This window comes from Numida meleagris, chromosome 5 (assembly GCF_002078875.1).
Source record: "Numida meleagris isolate 19003 breed g44 Domestic line chromosome 5, NumMel1.0, whole genome shotgun sequence".
NCBI classification, from domain to species: Eukaryota; Metazoa; Chordata; class Aves; order Galliformes; family Numididae; genus Numida; species Numida meleagris.
The window spans coordinates 55268569-55286866 of record NC_034413.1 but is presented as its reverse complement, the minus strand read 5'-3'; the positions used below and the strand labels follow the sequence as shown (position 1 = coordinate 55286866).

Below are 18298 nucleotides of genomic sequence, written 5' to 3'. Positions count from 1 at the left end.
CTCCTCTGAAAGAGAATTTTAGAACACTTGCTATGGTGATTCAGGAACTTGAAGAATGTCTGAGGTAAACTATATTACTGTGTTAATATTATGCTTGTTAAGTTACTAGTATAACTCTTGTGCCAGAGCTAAGTAAGATATAAAGCAACTGTTTCAACCTTATGCAACATTTACATTGAAAGCAAGAAATAACAGCCACTTGGTCTCAGGAGTATTTGATTGAAAACTGCTGAAATAATTTCAGGAATAAAAATCCATGTTAGATTTTTAGTTGGCTTGACATAGTTCTTTCCATTTCATAGAGGTCATGTTGATTTATACCAGAGGTTAATGACTAGGATATGACTTTCAAGGCCAGGCTGAACATGGCTCTGGGCAGCCTGGTCTAGTGGTTGGTGACCCTGCACTCAGCAGGGGGGTTGAAACTCGGTGATCTTTGAGGTCCTTTTCAACCCAGGCCATTCTATGGTTCTATGATTCTGTGACTACTAGGTTTTAAGGTCTATCTTTAAATGTAAGCCTTAAAAACTTTATAAGTACAAAGTAAATACTTCAGTATGCAAGCTTTAAAATTCACACAATAGTGCAAAAACACTTTTACTTTGACAACTGGAATGTTGAAAAGCTTGGCTGCTACATTTCTTTTGGCCAGCTGAGCATTCTGGTAAACAATGAGAAAACATTTCTCATCCTCTGAAAACAGGTTGCTATTTTAGACCAAGTTATGAACTCAATTATTCTAATACCTTTATAGATCCAAGACATTTCTTTTATCTACTAAGTAATTATGGTTTTGTATAAAAATAACAGATATTAGAATTTCGTGCAACCTCACAAGAGAATTCTGGTTTTAACTACCTGAAGAAGTACTTTTTGTATTCTGCAATGCAATAGCAGACACTTCCAGTCACATCAGCAGTCCCACTGAAGTCAGGCAACACAGGTATTTATATTTCAACCTATTTCATATCTACACAGTGTAAAATAACTTGAACTAGTATGGTACATAGAATCTGAGGCTCTCCACTTTTGTTACTCTGCCTAAAGGGCATTTAAAGGCCTGATTTTCAACACTTCTTAAAATCTCGCAAGCTACAAAAAACATACTCAGTGTTTTCCTACATTTTTTTCTTTGAAGAGTTCTTGTTGGATAGAGCAAGTGACCCAACACTTGCATTCTATAAATGTATTTCTTTTGTTTCCTTGCAAGCTTTGCTTTATTTTCTTTTTCATTTAATAAAACATTTCTTCACAGTCCAAATTAACTCCAGTAATTTTGCTACCTAAAGAGTATGTTTTATACGTGTTATTCTCAATGAAATCTCATTATCTCTAATTATGCTTTTTCCCTTCCAACACAACACTCTGCAAACTGGCTTATCCAAGTGAAACTTGCAGGTGCTTGCTCCTTAGAATTCTGTTCAGTACTTTGCAAAGGCTCCAAAGAGCTATTAATTTAGTAGATGGATCATTTTCTTAAGATAAGAAAAATTGGAAGTATTGTTTTATATTTGCAACATAGATTTACTTATCTTACTCAAAATTAAGTTTCACATTCTGATTACATAATTTATTAAGAATATATTTAACTTCTCTCATATGAGTAGTTCCATGACCTCTATGGGATTTTTCTGTTATTAAAGCATTTGCAGAATTTATAGACTTGGCATATTTATAGTGAACCCTAGTTTTACAAACACATATTTACACGCCTAGCTTTTACTCATAGAAATAGTTCCACTGAAGTCATAGTGGCTTCTCTGGTTTATTCACGTGAGAAAGACTTGAACACATGAACATTTTTGATGAATCAACACGCTAGGAACATTTGTGGATTATATTTTATTAATTTCAAGTACATAAAGCCTAGTACATTTATTATACATTAGTCTCAATTTAATCTGAAATCAACAAGAAAACTACTTTTGCTGATGTAAATGGACAGAGATATACTTCCTAACAGCAAATAGAGCTAATGCAGCACTCCCATCTGTTCACACTCCTTCAATTGGCCATTTGTGCAAACTTTAATGTGATAAAAGCATTGTATCACTGTATAAATATAGAATTATAGAAACGTCAGTAGTGATTCCATAAATAAGGTTTCATGGAGAAATGCAATTAAACAAGGATCATGAACACAGTCCTGCAAGATATTAATTGTTCTGGTCTGGTTCCAGCAAAGCAATTAAGCACATGCTAAATTTTAAACACATAGATGGACCTACTGACATAAATTAAACTGCTTACTTGCTTTAACTTTTTTGGTGAATTGTGGTAGAACTCTAGAATACTTTAATTTTTTATATTTTTTAATATATATTTTAACAATTATTAAAATGCAAATGATTTTGAGGTGAGATACAGATTCAGTGTTAATGTACATGTATATAGGAGCAATGACTTAGGAAAGACATCAAATACTGCCATAAATATATATTTTGTCCTAATAAACTCAAACTATTTCTCTGTGGAATCAATAAAAGTTGTGAAAGAACAGGACCTCAGCTTCCTTTCAAATTTGCAGCAATAGTCATATTATAGAGGAATACATATTTTCAACTTGGAAAGGCTATGTCAATAAACCATAAGTTTACAACATACAAGTTATACAGAAGCTTGTAATAAGTATTCTATATGATTCCACTTTTGAAAATGAAGAGGCAAGAAGAACCTAAGCAACAATTTTGAAAGCTAGTCAGTAGCAGTCTTGTTATTTTTATTGCTTTGATTGTTACTTGAACCTCAATAAAAATTTTTTTTTTTGTGATTTTTGGGCTGTTGCAATTAGAATTTTTCATCATTCCCTCAAAAAGCATTTAAAATACTGAAGAAGTTAGCATTATTAGCTGAAAGATGAACGTGATCAAACACTGGAAAACAAAATTATTTTCCAAAAGTCATGGAAATATTAAATGTACTTTTTGACTAAGTCAGAGCAAATTGTATATGATGAGTAGGTGTTAAAATAGGACAATTCAATGGAAAATAGCACATGCTAATTCCAGCAATGTATATTTCCAACTTTATTACCTCAGGACACTCCCAGGTATTTGAATTTTCTTTGAAGTCACAAATAGCTAAGACTGAAAAATTCTGGATTCTCTTTAGCCATTGCACACAAACTCGATTATCTGTTACCCAAGTAAGCCAAGTAAAATAATGATCACTAAAAAATAAATGAAAGAGAAAGAATGGTTATTAAAGAGCAGGAATACAGAAAAATTGCTACAGACTATAACCCCATTTTGCTCTGTGGAAGCCAACAGCAAATCTATTCTATCAGGAATATTTTTTGTCCTTTGTAAGAATATATCATATGGGCAGACAGAATCAATGTATATTTCTATTTATCTTCTGATGCATCTGTGAGATCAATATGACACTCCACTGTTAAAAAAAACAATTCAGAGTTTCAAGCATTTAAAACAAGCAGACAGAAAGTTTTTTTAAAAAACCTGATGACATTTTTGAGGGCACAATACCTTGACGCTATCACTGCAGGAACAGGCACCTCTTTAGGACCAAATGCTTCAGTATTAGTCGTGTCTACAATAAACACTTTAACAGTAGGATTTTTAGCACCAGCCTTCAAAGAAAATGTATGAGGTTATTCAAATCTAGATAAAAATCAGATCTAGGAAAATGACAACAGTTTCTGTGGGAAAAGAAATAGGTTACAAAATATTTATTCAGTTGAGTACAACACTGCAAATGTGACCTTATAAGTTCTTGTCAGTGACCCTACAGAAATAGTTTGTTATTTAACTTTGCACCATTTTATAAATAAAGAAGAAAATCTTTTAAACAGTCCAATCTGTGCCTTTCTATACTGAAAATGTAATGCTTGATGTGAATCAGCATTCTATTTGCAGTGTGGATCTCTGCAGTACACACTATACTTTGCAATAAAACTCAGCTGACAAGTGAGTACTTTTAAGACATATTAACATGATCACTTGCAGTCATACAAAGATGATGAGTCATAGAGTTTGTACATGCTGAAGAAAGGCAAAACCAAAGTGTTTTTGCCTTAACTTTGGCACTTGAAAACTGGTAGAATCCCAAACCCCTTGAGAATAAAGCACACTATGAAGCATGCAAATAAACTGAAACTGTCATAGCTTTTATTTCACAAAAACAATAAAAAAAGGTCTCATAATTGATATACTGTAGCGGAAAATAACAGCTGCATAGCTAATACATCACAGAAAGTAAACTGAATTGAAAAAAGTAAGGCTTGACAATGCAAACATGCTCTTTTGTACACAGTTTTTACTTACACAAGGAATTGTTTATTTCACTAATACTATTCAATATCTACAGTTTTGAGGGTGTCTATATCTTTTTATAACTTGACCTAAGTTTGCTTTCATTCCTTAATTTAGGCCACAATGGATTTAAGCACTGTAATACAAACATTTTTTAAGCACAACTAATTTTATAGTTATCATAACTTATTTCTCAACAGAAAGTAAGTAAAAAGAATGATAAACTTACCTTGGGGTATGGGATAATTATTTTTCTTGGGTACTGGTCCTCACCAAAATATGAATATTCAATTACTGGTATACCAGAATCATTAAATTGTACATATGCTAAATACTTCCCATTTGGAGACCACCACAATGCATATTTTGTTGCTAGCATTTCCTCTGAGAAAGAAAAAAATCATTCGTAATAGTTTCTCAGTGTAATTGATCTATCTTCTAATCTATTTTATCATTTTACCAACATAGATACGTAAAAAGAGTTACACTACATAAATTACAAGATCTTCATCAAACATATTGCCATACATCTCAAATCTGAAAGGCCTCAAGAACTCTCAAAACATGCACAAATAGCATTTAATGCACTTGGATTATTCATGTGTGCATGAGTTTAATTTTTTTACGCACTGAAGTGTCAAAAAAATCAACTAACCTTTAAATTTCCCCTAAAGCTTAATCCTCAACCACTACCTACACAGTAGAATGAGGATCAATTTATAAAGTTTGGACATCATAGTTTCAGTAACTCAGGATTTTGCTTACACAGAATGAATGTAAAACGCAGTCACTGGCAGGTAATATATTTTTAGCCATATATATTCTTTAAGGTGGTAATAGCTTATTTTAAAATAAAGCTGTGGGACACATTTCCAAGTGCTGTTGTTTTGGCAGATTCCAGAGGTATATATTTACTTAAATCCTCTGGAGAATCCATCTTACCCTTTCTCCAGCTTTTGTTTCCCAAATAGCTCTCTGTAGCTGTTGGCACTGGGTAAATCTCATCAGCAAAACATACATCTGCAAAGTTCCACTGTGTATAAATTTCCACCTTCCTCTCTCTCTTTCTCTGTGACCCTGATTCTTTTCCTGTCCAAATCAAGATCTAATCCTATCTCTCTGCCAATGTCTCATACTCCCCTTCGGATGTAAACAATGCCTGTGACAGTTACTCTTCTCTGGTCAGCCTCACTAATTCTCCCTTTTCTAAAGCTTTAAGCAAATCATGCTTCTCCTGTCCTATAAAGCTCTTTACAGCTTGCTTTTATCACACCACTCCTCTCTCACTGATTATGCAGAAATTAACTCTGCCTTCTAATCCATTTGTAATGGCAATTTCCATCTCTTACTTTCTATCCATCCTTTACTGGATGTGGCGGGGAATGTGACCACTGAGGACAATGAAAAGGCTGACATTCTCAATGCCTTACCTACATCTATCTTTAAAAGTCAGATCAGTTATCCTTGGGGTACTCTACCTCCTGACCTGGAATTCTCAGATGGGGAGCAGAATAAACCCTCAGTGATTCAAGTGGAAACTGTTAGAGACCTACTGCTCCACCTAGATCGCCACAAGTCTATGGGGCTGGATAGGATCCACCCAAGGGTGCTGAGGGAGGTGGTGGAGGTGATTGCCAAGCCACTTTCTATCATCTATCAACATTCCTGGTCAACTGGAGAGGTCCCAGAGGATTGGAGGCTTTCCAGTGTGACTCCCATCTACAAGAAGGGTCATAAGGAGGATCTGGAGAACTACAAGCCTGTCAATCTGACTTTGGTGCCAGGAAAGGTTATGGAGCAGACCATCTTGAGAGAAATCACATGACATGTGCGGGACAACCAGGGGATCAGGCGTAGCCAGCATGGGTTCATGAAAGGCAGGTCCTGCCTGACCAACCTAATCTTCTTCTATGATTGGGTGACCCGCCCGGTGGATGAGGGAAAGGCTGTTGACATAGTCTGCCTAGACTTTAGCAAAGCCTTCGGCACTGTCTCCCACAGCATTCTACTGGGGAAGCTGGCAGCCCATGGCTTGAACAGGTACACTCTTTGCTGGGTAAAGAACTGGCTGGATGGCCAGACCAGAGAGCAGTGGGGAACTGAGTTAAATCCAGCTGGCGACCAGTCATGAGTGGTGCTCCTCAGGGGTCTGTACTGGGGCCTGTGCTGGGGCCTGTGCTGTTCAATATCTTTACTGATGATCTGGATGAGGAGATTGAGTGCATCCTCAGTAAACTTGCAGATGACGTCAAGTTGGGAGGAAGTGTCAATCTGCCTAGGGGTAGCAAGGCCCTACAGAGGGATCTGGACAGGCTGGATAGCTGGGCTGAGACCAATGGGATGAAGTTCAACAAGTTCAAGTGCCAGTTCCTGCACTTTGCAACGCTACAGACTTGGGGCAGAGTGGCTGGAAGACTGTTTAGAGGAAACACACCTGGGGGATATTGGTTGACTCTCCAGTGAACATGAGCCAGCAGTGTGCTGATGTGGCAAAGAGGACCAGAGGCATCCTGGCTTGTATCAGAAACATTGTTGCTAGCAGGAGCAGGGAAGTGATCATCCCTCTGTACTCAGCCCTGGTGAGACCGTACCTCAAGTACTGGGTTCAGTTTTGGGCCCCTCACTACAAGAAAGATATTGAGGCCTTGGAGCGTGTGCAGCAAAGCTGGTGAGGGGTCTGGAGCACAAGTCTTATGAAAAGCAGCTGGGAGGGAGCTGGGATTGCTCAGTCTGAAGAAGAGGAGGCTCAGGGGTGACCTTATCACTCTCTATAGCTACCTCAAGGGAGGTTGTGGTGAGGTGGGAGTCAGCCTCTTCTCCCATGTAACTAGAGATAGGATGAGAGGGAATGGCCTCAAGTTGTGCCTTCTCCAGGAGAGTGGTCAAGCACTGGAACAAGCTGCCCAGGGAGGTCGTGGAGTCACTTTCTCTGGAGGTGTTCAAAAATGTTTAGATGTTGTACCGAGACACATGGTTTAGTGGGAAATATTGGAGACAGGTGAACAGTTGGACTGGATGACGCTGGAGCCTTGTTCCAGCCTTGGTGATTCTATGATTCCATACTTTCAGTAACATTCTTCACTATTTTATCCCATGCTGCGTCCAAGCTTGGGAAGATTTGCCTTGGGAGCCCATGAACAGTACTCAGATGTACAATGAGGACACGCATAACAACAAAACATGATACGGAAAGGGACTAGCTATACTATGTGAAGGAAGAAAATATTCTAATTTGAATTTGTTACCTTCACATTTTGAATTCCCCCTGGCTCCTTTCTAAGAAACATTAAAAAGAAGGTAGTGATTAGTACACATCTACTTAAAACAGTTTCACTAAATGTGTCTCCTTTCTCATTTTCTCTCTCCCCAAAATAAGAAGTTCTTGCCAGTTCCAAGAAATCCTAATATGGCAGAAAACGGAATAAAGTAATCGTTAGGACTCTAAAATCACTGCATCATCACAGATGTTTTAGAATGGATTGAAAGAACATAGTAATGTAGATTTCACATGTTGTTGCTCTTCAAGATTTACTTACCTTCGTAGACCCAATCTGGAATTCCATTAAATATTTCATTTTCTTTTCCATCACTAGTTAGTTTAATTGGTGCCTCTCTTGGACTTTGTTTCAAATAGATATTATTTTGGTAAACGTACACCTAAAGATAAGAATATATTTTTTATGAGTACACGTATCAAAAAGAGGGATTGTCAGATTTTTTGCAGTCCATAAATATAAAACAAGAAATATCTGTTTTAATAACTCTGTATTAAAACCTTTGCAAATTCTGCAAGAACAGGTACTTCTGTAAATAAATTTTATGTTATAGGACAAATTCTACGTTCAGCTATGACTCTCCAATAAAATATAGTACTCTCCAATATAAAAAAAATACATTTTGCATTCAATTTTTTCTTCTTGTGAGTTTTCTGAAATTAGTATGATGTGTAAGTGTATTTTCTTGCATGAATATTCCAAGAATAACTAACATTTATAAACTTCTTACTATATTCAATAGGTCCATAAGAATTAGTGAGAAATAAAATAATTTCAAATACTAAGTAGTTCTAAAAAAAAAAAAATTATAATACACAGAATCTGGCAGACATTTTCTAAAGAAAACATTTCAGATCACATTTTAAATATGGGATCTTTGCTTGATACAGGACTGGCTAGCTAAGTAAAACACATACTACAGTTAAGAATGCAGATTCTTACATTGAAAAACAGTCAAGTTAAAATTTGACAAGTTAAAAGGTGTTGTTTTTTTTTCATCATTCTTCATAAGCAAGGTTGATACAAACAGGCTTGCCAAAAATATGGCCTAATGAAACAATAACCAAAGGCAAATAAAAGTCTTCTAGCCTTGTTATCTTTACTGACCAATTTGTGTCCAACGGGTGACCAGGATATATACTGAATTTTATGTGGAAGCTGATTTTCTGTTACAAAACCACTAAAAAAAGGAAAGAGGTTGAAATGGCTTTATGTTGACAGTACAAACGTATCATTATACTGTACATTCATATAAAACTCTTGAAGGGCTATATTTTGGTTTCATAAACAAAGCAAAATTAATGCAGGCAGTGAGGCATGCAACAATGTAATTGTGTGCACCAGTACTGGTAAAGGCTCACGGCTCAAGCCTTTGAAAATATACACAGCATTCTAAGAAGGCAGTCTCATCTCTTTCTAAAAACTGCACAAGCAGGCATTTCCTCAATCTGCTATTTGCATTGTAGTCTCAGCAAGCCTCAACAAGCAAGGAGACAAGAACTCAGTGATTGCATTGTATTTCCTAGGATATAACATGCGGAAGCAAGTTTAACAGCAGCAGTTAGAACATCTTTTAATGGACCAGACAGCCCCATGCAGTACCTCTCTACTCACTGTAGCTAGTAGTAATTCTGTCACCCTGAGCCAAGAGTTTCCCAAGAATGTAGCTTAGTGCAGTCCCTGCTCAGAACTAAGAAGCTTTTAGTCATTCTGTGATTTCTGGCATAAAAGGGTGACTAGGAAGGCAGATGACCTCCTTCAGACTTGGGTGGAAAGCAAAAGAGGAATGGTTTGGAGAAGATCTTGGGAAAGAGACCAAATGCCATGGGAGGAGCTGTAAGGTTTTGGGGAACCCAAGATGGACTGTTGCAAGATCACTGAAGGACATGTGAGATTTTTAGGAATGCTGAAGATTAATTATTCAGAAAATAGATGAATTAGAAACAGAAAGTGAAAGAGACATCCGGTGTGAGACTGAAGTGGACTAAAGCAGCCAAAAAGGGCGGGAGAAAATTATGCAATGAAGAAAAAAGAAGATGAGAATCTTGAGCAGTCAAAGTTTTATGGCATGAAGTATAAAGCCATCCAGATACTTGGATGAGTAGATGAAAGAACTGTAAGATTTTCTCAGAGGCAAGCAATCTTTTGATTTTTCAGAAATAATAGATAACAATAATCAAGCAAACTAGTGATAGTTTCAAGTAAAAGCCAAGCAGCGGATAGTCACATTGCTATAGAATTTTTTCAATGAAACGCTTGCAAGCACGTCTTTACAGTAGAGTATCACCTGTAAAGTTGATACTTTTTTACAAGTTCTTTGTAAAAAATACCAGGCCTCACCCATATATGAGATCATAAATGTGGTATGATGCTGTATAAGAATATCTCCACAGCTGCAAAAATTAAGCAAGAAAAAAATATTATTAAATTGGAAAAAAGATAATTTAAGTAAAAATCATCAGATGGCTTTCACAGCCTTTCACTTTACTCAAGAAGAGACTGAGAAAAATTTATGCATAGTAACCACAAATACTGAATGAAACCAAACAGTTCATTAAGCAATATATAAAATAATTACCTTTGAATAATTGCTCTCTAGAGCTAAGAAGTATTTGTCTGATGACATCACATAATTTGAAGCATTAACTTGTTTCTGAAAGATTAAGACATATATTAGATTCTAGTAAACACTATAAGGAATTGATTGGTCAAATTTTAATCTGCTTACTTCTAAAAAGATACTTGAAACACAAATGCATTTTGCTGCCTTTTTATTAGTTGAAAAGATACATACCATTGTGCTGTTGGTCATGATGGTAGTTAGGTAGTTCATGTCAACATTGAAAAGAACAATATCATCTTCTGGAGTCTGATGAAGATATTCACTATCTTAAAAAACAAGACAAATGGGCTGATACGTTGCAAAGAAGATACCATAGAACAGATTTGTTTACCAAAGTATTAACTACTCTTGTCAGTGAATAGATTTTGAGCGAGTATCTTTATCCATCTCCAAACACACACACACACACACACAAAATTTTCTTCTAATGATGCCAACCTACAGAGTTCTCACAGTCAGAAGGTCTCTTAATTGCGTTCTCAAGATCATACATTGCACGCAGAATCAGCTAGTTAGCTTCATTATTAAATGCCAGCTTTTATTCTCAATAATACGTAACCAAGAATACCAGGGACAGATCCATGATATGGCAGTATCACCGTATAAAAGCTATAATGAAAATACTCAACATCCTTGCTTATAATTTCACCAGAAATTCTCATTTTTACAGGCTGTAGACATAACAGTAGTACCATGTAACTGTTAGTATATAAATGACTTTGCCCTTACTCACATATAATGATCCTACATAAAGAAGGTGAGTGGCCTCCAATGAGAACTGAATTTAATCTTATCTGTGTTCAAGACATGAGCCACAGTTTGGTAGGATATGAAGATCAGAATTTTAGTTTCACATCATCATTTTCATTGCTATAAATAGACATAAGGAATTGCATACTTGATGCAGTTTAAGAGAGAGAGACTTTAACAATTTAAAAGCAGCCTGAAACATTGTATAAGGTTTTCATTAGGGAGGAAACTAGATCACTCTTGGACATTTAGAAAACACGTGATTTGAGTAAAAGCATTTGTGGTGATCTAAGCCCCCCTTACAAAGAGTTATTCAATTTCAGCTCCCTGCTTCAGAAGAAAAGTAGGCATATGGAATGCTGTAGGCATGACTATCTATGGAATCTATGGCATGACTTTTGTGTGAGTTTTGTGACTGTTAAGAGGAAAGATAAGTCTAAGTGAGGAAGTTATGAAGAGAGAATGCGAATATCAGGTTTAGGTGATATGCTGCCTACATACTTCAGACATTCATACAGAATCCTAACAAATGGTGACCTAATTTTTAAATCACATAAGTCATGTCTACATACTTCAAATTGATAACTGTGAAACTAAAACTTCTGCTAGCAACGTCCTGGAGGGCTACAGTTCAGTTCTAAAATTGTGGGTTTTAACTAATCTGATAAGACTCCATGTGAACAGGAATTTTGTTTCTTGCCTCTACTGATAAAATAATAACTGCTTGAGGCAATGCACAGATATAAGTGGTAGTACTGCAAGTACTAGAATGTAGTCCAAACTAGCTTAAGCCTTCTGGTGCTGCTGCAGTTCAGTGATAACAAGAGTAGTATTTTGGACACACATTGACGCATACATCAGCAGCAATTAACTTCATGTCTTTATCCCCTGTGTTAAGGAACTTGCTTAGAAACTCATCCTTACTTCCTATGCATTGCCTTGGAACTCAAAATTTTAGCAGTTCGTATTTCCATAAATAAGAGATAAGAACAAGTTGGCTTACTGCAGAACTAGGTACTACTGAAAGCAATAACAGGGCGTGTAAGACAGGCTACCTCAATTATAATTAATAGTAAGTGAAGAAATGATGTGACAAACACAAAAAGGGGAGATTCCTTAAAACATGACTGACACATTGACAAATTTCTTTACCATGCTGTATTAAGTATGACAGTAAAAGAAATAAAGCAATAAAAGCCTCTGTAAAATGATAGTTTAGGCTTAACTCAAACATTCCTGTTGCAATTATAGAACGCTAAGAATTTCTAGAATCACTGACAGTAAATTTAATCTTGAGTTTTGACTAGTAAATTGTTTAATTTTATAGTTAGCATTTATTCAGAGTAAAGCCAGAAGAAAAGTTTATTTCTAAGTATGTGTCAGAAAAAACATATTAGAAATGCTTATGTACCTCAGAGAAACAATTTCACCTACCTGACACCCAGTATGGAAAATACGTTTTATATTGAAAATTTCCATTCAAGTAATCGTCCAGTGTAAGAGCTCTAGGACCATCAGCTGTGGTGACAACTTAGAATAAGACAAAAAGCTTCTGTTAAAGCAATGCTGTTAAGTGAAATTTTAAAAAAATAATTAATCATTACTTAGTTAAATATTTTCTCTTATCTACAATGGCTGCTCTGAAAGTAATACCTCCTATTTTATTGTGTTGGCATCAGAGGTGAATGTTGGTGGGATGGCAGAAGAGATTGAACCTTCACACCAATATTCAATTACATGTTGTTGCTGTGCAACAGATGGTTATGGGGGCAGTCCGACACAATGGTGTCTGACATGGAAGTGTGGATGAAGCCGAGGGGTGGAACTGAATTCCTCCATGCAGAAAAAATGGCACCCACTGACATTCATCAACACTTGCTGAACATTTATGGAGATCCCACAGTGGATGCGAGCACAGTGATGTGGTGGGTGGTGCATTTCAGCAGTGGTGACAGCGACAGCGGTTCATTTCCGCTGGTGCAGATTTTAACAAGCAAAGCATGCATGCCCTGGTTCATCACTGGTGAAAATGCATAGCTAATGGTGGTGACTACATTGGAAAACTGTGTTTTGTAGCTAAGAATCTGCTCTAGTGTTATTTTGCTCTTTTTTATCTGTTGTAGTTTCCATGGAAATAAATAGGAGGCATTACTTTCAGACCACCCAGAAGGTGGCTCAGCACCACACAGTCGTTTGCTCACTCCCTCCTCTTCTCAGTGGGATGAGGGAGAGAATTAAAACAAACAAACAAACAACAAAGTAGAACTCATATGTTGAGAGAAAACTATTTACCAAGATAGATAAAAGGAAAATGGCTGTGACTATATATATATAAAAATGTATATGACAAGTGATGCACAAGGAATTGCTCATCAGCCCACAGACAATGTCCAACTAGCCCCTCAAGCAACAGAACAGAGCGAGATGCACTCCCACCTCCTTCAAAACTCCTTCCATGTGATGCTATACAGTATGGGACATCCCTTTGGCCCGTCTTAGTCAGCTGTCCTAGTTCTGTTCCCTCCCAGCTCCTTGGGCCCTTCACTGAGAATGACCTTGGCTCTATACAACACTGCTTTGCAGTCAACTATAAACATCAGTATGTTATCAACATTGTTTTTCTCCCAGAACCAAAACATAACATCATACCAGACACTCCAAAGAAAACAATTGCATCTCAGCTGAAACTAAGACACCTACGTATGTTTAAGTACCAAAGAAGAGTGAGGATAGCATAATCCTGCAACCATGCAGACAGCACAGAAGAAAGGAAAGTTCTCTGTTACTGCTCTAGTAAGATTCTTCAGCATCTGAAGGATTCACCTTTGGAGGTACAAAATTAGGAACTAGTTGGACTAATTAATTTCACCCAGAAATTTATTTGCTGGGATATATTTACTTGTATACCTTGGGATTACTCAGAAAGCTTCTTACATACAAAGGGCAAATCAAAGTTTTCTTAAAGCATAGGTTCCTTGGACTTGTTTGAACTTGTGAACAGAGAAAACTATTTTAATAAAGATCTATACATAGTCAGCAGAAATTCAAACAGCATGTGCATACAAATCTTTACTCCCAAATTTCAAAAAAAGCCTCATCAACTCATGTTAGAAGTTGGATATGATACATCCAAAAGGATCATCATCCACATATATTTCTTAGTAGCTGTACGAAATAAATGGACAAGGTTACACAGGTACAAACAATGTTGAAAAGCAATTAATGTCTAAGCCCAAGCTTCAACTATTTATTCAGTGCTTTAAAGGAAAATTGGCAATGATTCTCTAGAGAAAACAGGTGCTCTGATACTTGATTTCCAGGTAGATCAGACAGCTACATAAATATGTGGCTGGTTTTGTGGCTTTTCTTTGACTGTTTCTTTTAAAAATGAAAGCACCTTAAACTAGAGCAGGGGTTCCAAACAAAAAGTAAGGGCAATCAGCCCTGAAAAGAAGAGGGTAATGCTGAAATTCTGGCTTGCAATATGCACAGAAATGAAAAAAAAAGAAAAAGAAAAAGAAAAAAAAGCATTACAAAAATGTAATAAAATTAAAATTTAAAACAACAACAACAAAAAGAAATAGCAAAAAGTTCACAAGTCAAAGATTATTTAAAACATTGAATCTCCAAAAGACACAGGACAAGAAAGGCATTTTTAAGATTTGGCAACTTTCAAGGCTTGATAATTTTTCTCATTTGAAGTTAAGGCAAATTTTGCCATGGTTATCAGAGGCAGAGGAGATGTCACAAGTAGCCTCCTAGATTTCTGCCACTTCCTTTGTTTGTTCCCTCAGAGTTTTCAGAACACAGCCAGATAATCAAAATGACTCACTGCCCTCAGGTTTCATATGCTCCATCACTTCCTCATTACAACCTCCCTCTCAGCTAAGATCACACTCACTTCCTGGGAAATGTTTCTTCATATTCTCTCCTCTGGTACTTTCTAATGATAATTCCTTCTTTCTTCAGAGATGTGAGTATTACTTACTGTAGAATACACATGTCAGGTTGACTGCTAATACTAGCTGTGTCTGCACTAATGCAGAAGAAAACTGTCATGAGAAATAAAACCAGATGCCAATCCATGAGCAAAAACCTATCCGTGTAAACTCTGAGGTAGCAATGTGTCCAGAAAACATCCCCAAAAGTTCAATAAGAAGTTAATTCCTCCTGTTATTTCCATGATAGTATGTTACAGATCCTTGATACGTTAATGACAAGCACAGAAGATGGCAAAACCTTTAAAAGTGCACAGAAAATTTCAGAGAAGGATACAAATCCACTTACATTTATACTGAGTGATGATTACTTATTATCAGTTTCCAGTTTAAATTCTCTAGATGAATGTCTATCAGCTAAAGAAATCCGTGAGAAAAGTCTATTTCCATAGCTGTGTGTAAAGGAGGCTTAAATTTACAATTCTGTTTGATAGCTTCATTTGGTAAAATTTCCTTGTTCCTTCTCTTGGCTTAATAGGAATTTTAAGAAAAGCAATATCACAAGTATCTCATCTGTGCTCTAATTTTTACAGCTTTAATTTAAACCTTTACTCTGCTCACCATCTCACCCTTGCTTACTTAATATTCTGTGATAATTTATTATGACTGTTAATGATTTTCAAAATATATCCACTCCTATCTGAATTCCTACCCATGGACTGAAAAAAAAAAATAAAAAAAAATCACTAAAAACGAAGGCAACTTTCATTTGCTTAACTTTAGTTTTGAATGCTTGTTTCTAAGCAACTGAAGATATATTTCATTACTTTAATTAGGAGCAGCAGCTTTAATTGTTTGCTGTAATTGTTGCCGATTCTTTCTGTAACTAAAGACTAGTTCAATAACAGTACTTGAAATCTCCCATCACAGAATAGATCCCAACAAGAAAAATACTTGAGACATTCACAGCACAATATAAACGGTGATTTGGATCATTGTCAGTAGGCTTGGTAAGTTTTTGTGGTGTTTCTTTTCTCTGTGAAACAGCAAAGATGAAACAACATAACCAGAGACAAAAAGGAAGTCAAGAGCAGAGCCAAACACAGAAAAGGTGGGTTTTGAAAATGACCAGATTTTAACTTTGCTTTCTTCCCTTCATTGCCTCACCATCTTATTTTAATCCTTGGTGGTCCATTTTCACTCATCTACAGAGTCCCATTCTGTATTTCTCTTACGCATTTCAAAAAAAAAAAATAAAAAAATCAGAAAATGCAGAATAATATTGTGCACTGAATTGGTTATTTTGCTTCACAGTGTAACTTGCTTTTAATATTCCATGATCATAATTAAATGCATGTCAGCTTATTCCATGTACACTTAAAAAACTGGTATTAAAAGCCTGTAAACATCTATTAATCATCACTGGCTTTAGGAAGATACCTTCTATACTGTTCAGTTTGTTCTGTGAGAGAGTTTAACAACACACAGAAAGGAGAACTTTCAGCTACATTAAAAATAGATTAACTTTAGGCACTATTAAATTCCGCTTCCATGATCTGGATTGGTTATCATGGGTTGGGTTATCATATCAAGGTAAATCACAAAGCACATTCCTAACTCAGAGAAACATCAAAAAAATGTCACCACTTTTGCAGTCGTCTCCAATTTACGATACTGACATTGCGCATCTTGCTCTTCTCAGACCCACGGAAATTGTGTAATCACTACAGCTAAGTACTTCCCTCACACTATTCTCTCCAAAATGAAAAAAAAAAATTCAGTATAACTTTTGAGAGGTTTTCACATTTTCATATATTTCCATGTATAAAACAAAACCAGATACCATATTTTTAAAAGTTGCATGAACATGAAATTACTAGAAATTTAGCAAAGTCAGAACTAAATTATATATTCCAGTCTTTTCAGTATTATAGTTGACATTTTTCTTTGCTGAATTCTTATGCAGAAATTTAGTCTGTCTGTGTCTATATAATACTTAATAATTAATCTTTCCAGATCACCACATCCTTTCAGTTAAGCAGTAGTCAAGGTGGAATGTACAAATAAAATTCCATCTCTGCAGCTACTTCCTGTCTCTCTTTCACTTGCACAATTTGTAACCACAAAATAAATTTACAGTTCTTCCAGACTATTAAGAATCCAGAAAAAGTTAGGCATTTAAACAGATGGCTGCAGTATTTGCAGTTCCACCAGAGACTAAGAAGCCATAATCAGACATGTTTGACATAATGGTGTATTCTACAGTTGTCTGAAATTCTCCTTCAAGAGCATTTTGTAAAGAAGACAGACTCTATTTCATCCCTCTGGATCTAAACGTGATGTTTGATATGATTAGTTATGAAATCACTGTTAAAAGAAACTACAGATGACATTAATTCTTTGAAATGGCTGAAGAAGCTCAGACTGAGACCAGTCAGCTGGTATGTGGTAACTTCAGAAGGGAAAAATACATTCATTTCCTCCTACAGTACCTTCCAGGATCTTTAGCAACTTCTTCAGGCTGCTAAACCAATCCTCATGCTCCACCTTATTTGTCTCCTCATCGCTTTTTAAATTTAAATTTCATCAAAATATGTCCTTTCTTAATGCGCAAACTTGGTAAATCTGGCTCAGTACCACATTTATCTAACAATGAAAGCTCAGATTTGACCATGCTTAATCTGGCACCCTATCATGGACTGTGAAATTCACCACTACCCCTATGACCCTGAGGTTTGTTAGAGAATAAGTAGTTACGTCAGATTTTAATTTTTACCTTTTTTTTTTTCTTTTTTCTTTTTTAATTTTCATTTTTTTGATATTCTCTAGAACTCCAAATGGAACTAGGAGCTGAGAAAGTGGAAAATCTAGTTGTGTATCTAATTATATCGGAATTCTTTCACTGAATACACAAGCAAATTTTCATTATAAAATCTAGTTCACTTAAGTAGATAAATTCAAGATATACTTCTCTCCCTTTTATTTGTTTCCCTTTATATATGGTATCAGTTTAAGGCAGTTACAGACAACAACCCAGCAGCAGTGTTTAGCAGAAGACTACTGTAGAGATTCTAGTAACCAGAAGCCTGCTGTACACTGTACACAAGGCCCACATGGGAAAGAGCTTAGTGAGGGACTCCATTTAGGTGCATGGTTGGATCCTGAGACACAAAGAAAGGCTGTTGGAAAAGTTTATGGCATTCCAAAAAAACAGTTAAGCTTTATTATATTTTTTATAACAGATGGAATTCTGGTATCTTGTATCATATTCCAACTCAGGAAAACAGTTACTTTCTAGTTACATATTCAGGGTAAAATTTTCTAACTTATTTTAGACTACAAATTTGGCTTCCATGACCTTTTAAGAGATACAGTCCAATATCCCCTGAGTGCTTTTGAAAATCTTGTGGTTAATTTAGTAAGACACCAGTGGTATGAAGT

General features: G+C 36.0%; 1 protein-coding gene across 2 annotated transcripts in view; it reads right to left on the bottom strand.

Moving 5' to 3' along the window:
• The window catches only part of FAP (fibroblast activation protein alpha), a 41614-nt gene that overhangs the window by 19762 nt on the left and 3554 nt on the right, over nucleotides 1–18298 (bottom strand). The window contains exons 4-12 of one of the 2 annotated variants that reach the window (XM_021398586.1): nucleotides 12354–12449; nucleotides 10341–10435; nucleotides 10125–10199; nucleotides 9887–9939; nucleotides 8654–8726; nucleotides 7808–7928; nucleotides 4501–4655; nucleotides 3486–3589; nucleotides 3034–3169 (exon numbers count right to left, since the gene is read on the bottom strand). In XM_021398586.1, coding sequence (XP_021254261.1) covers nucleotides 3034–3169; nucleotides 3486–3589; nucleotides 4501–4655; nucleotides 7808–7928; nucleotides 8654–8726; nucleotides 9887–9939; nucleotides 10125–10199; nucleotides 10341–10435; nucleotides 12354–12449 — 908 coding nt within the window. The remainder of the gene's footprint in view (nucleotides 1–3033; nucleotides 3170–3485; nucleotides 3590–4500; nucleotides 4656–7807; nucleotides 7929–8653; nucleotides 8727–9886; nucleotides 9940–10124; nucleotides 10200–10340; nucleotides 10436–12353; nucleotides 12450–18298) is intronic. The other variant, XM_021398587.1, reaches the window with a different exon arrangement.